The sequence below is a fragment of the Colobus angolensis genome, unplaced genomic scaffold (genome assembly GCF_000951035.1).
Source record: "Colobus angolensis palliatus isolate OR3802 unplaced genomic scaffold, Cang.pa_1.0 Scaffold153, whole genome shotgun sequence".
NCBI lineage: Eukaryota > Metazoa > Chordata > Mammalia > Primates > Cercopithecidae > Colobus > Colobus angolensis.
The window spans coordinates 6,133,014-6,143,225 of NW_012114633.1; the positions used below are offsets into that span (position 1 = coordinate 6,133,014).

The window sequence follows — 10,212 nt, forward strand, 5'->3', positions numbered from 1 at the left end:
GCCATTGGCAACTGATTTACTCGCTTTTATTCTTGGAAAGATTAGGATTGTTCAGTCTTTCAGTGCCTGAAAGTGTGTGAATTCTTTAAAAATTAGCATTTTTCTATAAACAATTATTATCTTTGATTTGAAAATGATCAAAAGCTTTAGATTTTAGACCACAGAATTTTTTTAATTGCATGTGAAAATGAGCTGAGAAAAACACTGAAATATTCCTCAACTGAATATGTTCCACAGTAATTATACCATAATTTAATTTTACTTTTTATAAACTTGTTTAATAAAACTGATATACTTGTTAAATTGATAAATCACAATTCCAAATATATAAATTAATATCTTAGGCAATAATACCCTTTAAAATATTCTTGTATATTAACAATATTTTCAGATTTATACAATTGGAGATACTTGAATAATGCTTCTTAATATTAAATATGAAGTGTTTTTCAGATGCCATTTTATTTTGTTTTTAGGTGAATCTTTTTTTCTTGTTAAATATTGTACGTGTTCTCATCACCAAGTTAAAAGTTACACACCAAGCGGAATCCAATCTCTACATGAAAGCTGTGAGAGCTACTCTTATCTTGGTGCCCTTGCTTGGCATTGAATTTGTGCTGATTCCATGGCGACCTGAAGGAAAGATTGCAGAGGAGGTATATGACTACATCATGCACATCCTTATGCACTTCCAGGTATGGCATTCTTGTTAAGAAGGCAGCTTGAGAAGTTTCGTATTAAATATACATATAGCTTTGGTTTTACTCCTACTTGTACAGCTATTTGGTTACAAATACATGTATCTTTCCATTTGGATTCAGATCATTCTATTTTTCTTTTACAGGGTCTTTTGGTCTCTACCATTTTCTGCTTCTTTAATGGAGAGGTATGGTAATTGATTTTATTCCTTTTATTATTTTATATTTACTATCTATCTATCCATGCATTTAAATGAGATAAAATTATAAATTCCCCAGGAACAACTATATTAAATTCTATTTCCATCAGGGAAAGAACCATAGAATCTCTTACCTTAAGTTTAACTCTGGTTCTCAAATGCTCAGGTCATACTGGAGTTCAAAGCTAGGGAAAAGTCAACCTCACTTAAAAATATTTCAAAAGGTATTCATCTAGTCTTTTGAGATACCTTTTGAGTCCCATTAAGTCTGAGCTTTTCCCCAGATACAGTGCTAGGCAATCCCAAATCTCATAGAACATACACTGTAATAAGAAATAAGAAATAAGAAATAAGAAATAGGATCATCTCTTTTTTGCCTGTCTTACAATGTAGCCTGTGGAAACAACTTTATGGCCAATACAAAAGGATTTTAAAAATTAAACTCTCGGTTATACAGGGAAGAAATTCAGTGGGTTAGGAAATTGAGAAGAGAATGCTCTAATTCATAACATGACCATGTACTCTTCAATACTTCTAGATTTTTATCCATGTGTTTCCTACTTGGGAAGTTTCAGGCATTTTGAAAACTGGTAACATATCTCTTATGCATACAAATGTGTTATAGCTCAATAATTTGAGCTTTGATGACTTAGCTCTTTATATGTTTTTAATCTGCTCAACACAGTTTAACCTGTAGGAGGATTTTGGAAAAATTGAACAAAGTTTAGAAATCCAGACAGCAGCTGAGTGAGACACAGACACTTGATAACTATGAAGCTTATCATAAAGCTTCAGATGGGAAACACGTGGGACCAGTTGGTATAACCTATGACAACCATTCCTATAAAACAAATGAACATTGGAAATCATGCACACATCATTGAAAAACTATAACATGTTATTTGCTCTTACTTAAGTAATATTTTTACTTCCTCATCTTGGCATATAATAAAATTTAATGTTTAGTTTTTAATTAAAATATATTTCAAGTTCAACACATAGGTATTTATTTATATTATTTTATTTATCTATATTTATTTATTTGTAATAAGGTGTAGAATTGTCACACATTGTAGACTATATTTAATATCTTTAAGTGGTACTTCCATAATTCTTCTGCTATACAGAAGACAAGAGCAACATTTTCTGAAATCAATGAGAAGCATAGACAGAGAATGCAGTTACAAAAAATAGATAAATCATTTGCTTGATAGTAAAATTCTAATAGAGTTTATTATATACCTCTATAAATTTAATGTTATATACACTGAATTAAACAATCCTAAATGCTACTTCTATAGGATGTAATAATTAAATATAGATGAGAGTGATATGGACAACATGGTAAAGAACATGCATGAAATAGGAAAGGTAGACCTCTGTATCTACAGAAACAGATATTAATTCTATAAAGTAATTTTTAAATATTCAAAACACACTCACTAGTAAAATATTTTGTAATAGGAAGCAGTGTAGAATACACACAGCAATGCATTTACACACTAAAGATGCTACTTTTCATCTTGGCTGTGATACTTTGGCAAATGCTGGCAAACTTTAGGAGCCTGTGTCTATCTTTCTTAAAGGGAAATTAAAGCAAGTTCTCTACACAGGTCTCAGAAAAATAAATACAGGCTAATAAAGATAAAGTTTTTAGCACCATGCCCCACTTCATTAGATACTCAGCATACTCATTATTTGATTTGTCAAATCACTTATTTTCAAAAATACATGTGCAAACGGGAACATTAATCATTTTGGATCAAAATCCCAAATTGGCCATTTTATTTAGAAAGAGTGCCTAGGGAATATCTAAAGTAATGCCTAACACTCCTGTTACACTCGATCTGTGTAAACAAAAGGGACACAGAACCTTGATCTTCTGCCATGTCCTAAAATTGAGAAAATTTTGACATTGGAAAATTACAATAATACAAAATCTTTGAGCTAGGCTCTTGCCAAATCTTTCGGTTCCTCACAACATTTCTAATATCTGTTCCTTTTCTTCATCTCTGGAGATAAAATCCCTGCTTGAGTATGATTCATTTCTCAACTTAAGAAATACTATGATCCCTCCCTTTTTGTCTCAATGCCTCTTACTTTTTCCCACTCTCATAACATGAAGAAACAACTGCCAAATTCATTTTGTTCCAACTATGTCATGCACTTCTTAAAATCATTTGCTCAGGCTTAGTTTCCTTCTTGTTTTCCATATTAGGTCAAATGCCTGCCCTTAGTTTAATATTTGTGTTTTTTTCTTTCCCACCTTTTATGTACTTTTTAGCCACCATCTTGCTATTAGCATTTCTCACTAGTTAAATAAATGTGGCTTAACAAGTGCTTGGATTACTTTCATTTTATCCCTAGTGCCCTCAGACAAAAATGTGCACTGTGATCATAAACTAAGGACTCTAGTCATCAGAAGGTTATATTTAACAACACCTGAGGGTAGATATTCCATCAGATGTTCAAAAAAGATTTGTTGAGAACAATTAAACCCAAATCCTTTAATGAGAACTAGGCAGACGTTTTATAAAAGCTTCATATTGATTCACATTAAGGAGTATAAAGTTGGTTCCTTATTGGGTATTAATAGGTATATAAAGTTGTAGTGTCACATTCTAAACATTTGCCTTACTACTTATATCATGGTCACGCATAAACAATAAAAACATTCATATCTTTAACAACACCCAGCTATCTTCCCTTACAATGGAAGTTTGCTTGTTACTCTTCCCCATTGATTTTTTTCTCATTAAAAGTTTATTAAGAGTAACTGCTTTAATGTCATATTTAACAGGTGTGATATTGTATTAGAGGAAGCAGAAGAAAAATGTAACATCCTTAGAGCAAATAACATAAACAAACAAGTCTACAAGGCCTGTGGATCTTTAATTAGATTTACTTTTAACTATAGTAAGACCCCACAGTTCAGGAAATTGGCTTTCTATGGTTTTTCTGATGATTTAGTTGCAAGGAAGAAATAGAGTGATGACCTTAATCAAAGTAGATATTTTAAGAGCAAACAGTCATATATTTCAATAGCCATTTTCCTTCCAAATTGAATTTAAGCTTTCCTTTTTAGGACTATAAGTACGAGACTCACAGCTAAGATATTATTTTCTGTCAGCTTTTTCTCAACCATTATACAGAATTTTTTATACAAAGCTATATGCCACTTCCCCTCAACCAGAAACTATATGTTTATGTACTCAACCAATTCAGCATTTAGTAACAAAATGAGAAGAAATTTATGAAACAAAAAATTACGATAAAAATATTTATTATCAGATGTATATAGATAATTGGTCAATGGTCATTTTTATTTTGAATCTCTGAATATGTATTTAAAATTCACAGTCTGAAGCCATTCAATTTTTAGTTTGCTCATGATTTTGAGGTGGTTACATAGCAGATGTTACTTTTAAATTATCTTAATTTAGATATTTTATTTGGAGGATTTAGAATTACATTACTAAATTGAGAGGAAAGTTTAATTTTTGCAAGATAAATAAATTTGTTGCCTTATAAATGCTTTTATTTTGAAAGCACATTTACATGAATATAAATTATTTTCTTCAGATATGTTTACCATATATTTTTTAATTGAACTTGAAAGTCCTGAAGTTACTGAACTTCATCATAATGTAACTTTTAGTATGAAGTAATTTCATTTTAATTATATAATTTTGGAACTATACCGTAGAGCGAAACTAACTGGTAATTTTAATACCTCATTTAATTTTACCTAAATACATTGTTGGCTTTATTTTGCTCCTTCTTTTTTTCTACATGAAACGAGACAATAAACTTTGGGTTTAAGTGACAGAATATAAGATACTTTAACAGGAACTCTGAAGTATCCTGTAAAGCTGCAGACATCCTGGAATACCTATTTTCTATAGAATGTTTGTAATTGCAGGAGTTGAGGTTTTATGTGTGTGTGTGTGTGTGTGTGTGTGTGTGTGTTTTAACCCATTAGACTAAGAAATAACAAGAAAGAAGTAAACCCTTTCTAAAGATTTAATATTGATTTGTGTACATGGATACGGTGAAGAGAAAGTTGAGGAATTCTATATAAGTAGTAGGAAGTTAAACAATTATACATGAGTACGTAGAAAATGAATTACCAGAAAATTGCTGTGAGATGCTCAGGTTGCCTTTGGAAAAGCACTGAAAGAGCCAAAGAACAATAGAGAGCTTGGGGAAGACCATTCAAAGCAAACCCACTCTGGGTAGATATAGATTGGGTCACAGGGATTTGGCAAACACATTCATAACCTAGAAGCAGGCTGCTCCAAGCCAGTGTGCCCACTCATCAGACCTGAAAAAGTCCAGGTACTTGAGCTAGAGATGGTTTTAAATATTCTCATTTGTGCCCATTGACTGACAGTGAAGAAAATTCACTCTCGCACCTTACATTCGATTATGACCAGTATTTTACTGTGTAGGACCCACCTACCCCTGATCTCTAGCTTCAAACAGAGGGGAAGGAAATCATTAAACTGCAAATTCATTCAGCAGAAGAGGATTCAAATATGTAAAAGTGGAATGGTTACATTCCTAAATTTATTTTTCACAATATTCACCAGATTTATAATTATTTGTTCAACACTTTTCCTTCCTCTATGTAGTAAGCTCCATGAGGACAAATATCATGCTCCCTTTTTTAGAATGTAGCGCAATTTCTGGCATATGCGAATCACTCAAAAACAAACGTTGCTGCTACTGCCCTGCTGCTGCTGCTGATGATGATTTGTATTCTCCGTATCCTAACTTCTTTTCTTTTGTATGTCTTTCTCTAATCCTGTCACGAATTGTCTTCTCATTCTATTAATAAAGACATTAATATAAAACTTGATGTTGTACATGAAATCTTGTAAATGGGGGTCCAGATTACCTGTTTGTTTGGCAATAATGAATACATACGCATTATAAAAGCTTTGAAGACAAAACATGGCATGAAAAATATCAATGGAATGTAAAGTATGATGTAATTGTAATACATTTCCCAATGTAAAGATGGTACACTTAATTTTTTAAATTAAGTAAGAAAATAAAATGAAGCTATATTATTCACTAATTAACATAACTTGTTTTAAAAAAGCTCTTCTCCAAGACCTATTTAATTGTGCTTCCAAAACAGTGTCTTCATTTCAATTAATGGATTGCTCTTGTTCTTTCTGTTTCTTTTTGATCGATAGGTTCAAGCAATTCTGAGAAGAAACTGGAATCAATACAAAATTCAATTTGGAAACAGCTTTTCCAACTCAGAAGCTCTTCGTAGTGCGTCTTACACAGTGTCAACAATCAGTGACGGTCCAGGTTACAGTCATGACTGTCCTAGTGAACACTTAAATGGGAAAAGCATCCATGATATTGAAAATGTTGTCTTAAAACCAGAAAATTTATATAATTGAAAATAGAAGGATGGTTGTCTGACTGTTTTGTGCCACTCCTAACTCAAGGACTTGGATCCATGACTCTAAAGCCAGAAGACTTCAATATTAAATGGCTTTTTGAATATCATAAAGAAAATCCTCCCATGAAATTGGTAGTGTGTTGATAAGAGTGTAGCATCCAGCTGTAAGTGGGAAAAAAGAAATCCTGGTTTGTAATGTTTGTTAGTAAATACTCCCACTATGCCTGATGTGACACTACTAACCCACTATATCTGATGTGACATCACCAAGTGTGGAATTGGAGAAAAGCACAATCAACTTTTCTGAGTTGGTGTAAGCCAGCTCTAGCACACCATTGCATGAATTCACAAACAAATGACTGTAAAAGTAAATATACATGTTGGGCATGATTCTACCCTTATTGCCCCAAGAGACCTAGCTAAGGCCTATAGACATGAAGGGAAAATTAGCTTTTAGTTTTAAAACTCTTTATCCCATCTTGATTGGGGCAGTTCACATTTTTTTTTTTTTTGCTCAGAGAGTGCTGTAGTCTTTTTGTAATGACCCTCTCAAATGGACAATACCAGAAGTGAATTATCCCTGCTGGCTTTCTTTTCTCTATGAAAAGCAACTGAGTACAATTGTTATGATCTACTCATTTGCTGACACATCGGTTATATCTTGTGGCATATCCATTGTCGACATTTGATGAACAGGATGTATAATATGTAATCCTACTTCTAGATCATTAAGAAAACATCTTAGTTGATGCTACAGAACACCTTGTCAACTTCTTCCTGTTTTACCACACAGTGGGAGGGAATTCGTACCTGTAAATATACATTTTGTCCCTTCCATTTCTACTGTAGAAACAAATTAGCAATCATTTTATATAAGGAAAATCAATGAAGGATTTCTTATTTTCTTGGAATTTTGTAAAAAGAAATTGTGAAAAATGAGCGTGTAAATACTCCACTATTTTATTTTACAGTCTCAAATCAAATACATACGACCTAGGTAATTTTTAAAGCAAATATATAATGCAACAATGTATGCATGTTAATATCTGATACTGTATCTGGGCTGATTTTTTAAATAAAATAGAGTCTGGAATTCTATATTTGGTGACTATTTTAAAGACAACCAGATGCCAGCATCAGAAGTCTGAGAACTAAGAGAACAGAAACATCTACCATAAGATATATTTATTTTAAAAACACAAGGTCACTATTTTATTGAATATATTTGTTTTGATGACTCATACCTTAATAATAGGTGTGTTTGACATTATTTCTTTTTTCATTTTGACAATGAACTCACATTCTAATCCAGAAATTTTAAACAACTACTGTGATAAATACCAATCTGCTACTTGTATAGATTTTACCCCATTAAAATATTACTTTACTGACTTTCACTATATGAAGATACATAGCTTTGGAAATGTCCCAGGTTATTCAAGAAATATAAAAAAATAGAGGGACACAATATATATCATATACAATGCTTTAATATTTTAATAGAGCTACTGTATATAATACAAATCAGGGAAATACTTGAATATATCATTGAGAAAAAATGATTGTCAGATCTTATTGAATTATTGTCAGACCTTATTAAATAAAGATAGAAGAAAACCTTGCTAATGAACTCAAGTGAAATTTATATGGGATTCAGTTTCTCTAATGTTATTTTCCACTGAAATCTCTGAAGAACAAGAATGACTTCAATTAGTAAAAGTCAATTTTGGGAAAATCATGTGTATCTGTATTTTAAGTGTGGCAATCTGCTTAAAATGGATGAAACTAATGAATTACTCATCACAAGTTGTTTCTTAAGCTGTCAATAGATGGTGAGTTCAGAACTCATTTGAAATTGCTAAGAAAAATTATCTAAATGAGTAAGAATTAACATATAGAATGGTCTTGTCAGTACATTCATAATTTATGCATGAAAAAGTATTGTTTTGTTTCAAACATGAATTTCATAGCAAGCTGCCATAGAAAGCAACGCAGGCTGTCCTGGACCTTCAACTGCCTACATTATACAAAAATTCATTTCAATAAACTCAATTGTTAGCTATTTATTATTCAAAGACCCATATTTAAATCCTTTGCTGACCATGTTGACATATATCAGCCTTCTAGACAAACTGTCAAGTCAACCATCTTGACAGTAGACATTACGAAATGTTGAATTATCAGAGATTATATTAAAATGAACATGTAATTTTCAAGTATTTTTGTTGTGCTTTCATAATATTAATTCTAGATCAGATTTATTTTATAGCCAGGGTTTATCTGTTGTAAAGTCTTGAGGAGTAGCAGTCATTCATGTTTAATCACTGTTAGTTTTGTACCCACATATTTTTAGAATAATTTTAAATGTTAGATTCCTCAAAAGTTGAATGCTACTTAATATCTTTGTATCATACTCATAAAGCAAAGTAAAACTGACACTTTTTTAAAGCAAACTTCTTTGTTGTCAAAAAATAAATTTGGAGAATTTCTCGCTTCTAAAATGTAGATCTGTCATTTTACTGTGATTACTTGTGAAAGTCATATTTTAATTTTCTAAATTCTAATTTGTCATTTTCTTTCCTAAAGTTAATTTCCAATGCATTTATTCATAAAATATTCATTCTTGAATGCAGTGTTTGTTTAAATGTAATCCAATGTACATAGAATTAGTGGTGGCTGTAGTGCTGTATTTATTGCTTATAAATTTTTTAAAATGTGAACTTACTTTTAATTTTCTCTTGGTTTTAATCTGCTAGTAGAAACCACTAGTTATCTGTAAAAATATATTCAAGATATTCTGATCAATTGTAACAATTTATGTTATGCCTACTTAGAGTATATCTCTATTTTTGATTGTATGAAAATATTAAAGTTATGAGTTAAAGTTTATTTCCATTGATATTTACTAGAGTGCCAAATAATCTAATTTATAAACATAATTCTTACATTAATCAATGGGATACTTCTCAAAATTAACAAATCTCTTAACAAAATATCTCTTTTGCCCTCTTTAAAGTCTTCAGTAAACCAGTAAATGAATTCAATAAACCAATTAAGAAAAAGTCATGATTTGTTTTCCAAACTAAAAAAATCCAAATATACTACAATGGATGCAAACTCCTTCTTATGCTGAAAGAAGAAAAAGGATGTCTCAAAATAAGAAGATGTTCAGAAATTCATCTCCTTTATCTACTATATTTCATTTTGTAGTTTTGTTTAAATATTAGAAAGAAAAATAAGTATTTAAAGGTAATTTTTAAAGAGGGCATATTCACGGCTCTCACACAAATAAAATGAAAAATGTTTCAAAAAGATTTTGTTTAACTCATTAATTAATGAAGGAACAAGTAAGATGTTACAACAATTTAAAGGAGAATTCAAAATATCACACTTATATGAGAATATTAAAAATGCTGAAATAAATTTATAAGTAAGTGCAAAACCACGCTATCCTTAGAACAATAATCAGTTGCATTCCACTTAATAATTAATTTTTATTTTTATGATCAAGAATAATGTACATCATTATCTGTCTTCTGGAAAAAACTCCCATTTAAAACACTTGCATTTTTTTCTTTTTTCTTTTTTTTCTTTTTTAAGAACACATTTTATTTACTGTCAATTACACGGCAAAACATTTTTTTCTTACAATCTCTCCTCCTTGTGATTATACTAATCTCCAAGAAAGAATATTCTTGATTAAAAATATTGCTAGTTTCATAAGGTTTGGCCTATTGTTGAGACAGGTATATGAGAGTGTTAATTACAATATAGACCTCCTCAAGCAGGTTTTACAAATCTAGAACCATACTGCATGTTTTAACAGCTTCACTGAGATATACTTCACATATCATATAATATTTCATATTCAAAGCCGTTTTTAGTATATTAG

At 30.9% G+C, this 10,212-nt stretch overlaps 1 protein-coding gene across 3 annotated transcripts in view; it reads left to right on the plus strand.

The window, feature by feature from the left end:
• The window catches only part of CALCRL (calcitonin receptor-like), a 103,832-nt gene extending 94,450 nt beyond the window's left edge, over window positions 1-9,382 (plus strand). For all 3 annotated transcript variants that reach the window (XM_011936489.1, XM_011936490.1, XM_011936491.1), the window contains 3 exons: window positions 477-695; window positions 845-886; window positions 6,103-9,382. In XM_011936489.1, the coding sequence (XP_011791879.1) occupies window positions 477-695; window positions 845-886; window positions 6,103-6,318 (477 nt within the window). In that variant the 3' untranslated portion in view covers window positions 6,319-9,382. The remainder of the gene's footprint in view (window positions 1-476; window positions 696-844; window positions 887-6,102) is intronic.
• Window positions 9,383-10,212: the final 830 nt, after the last annotated feature.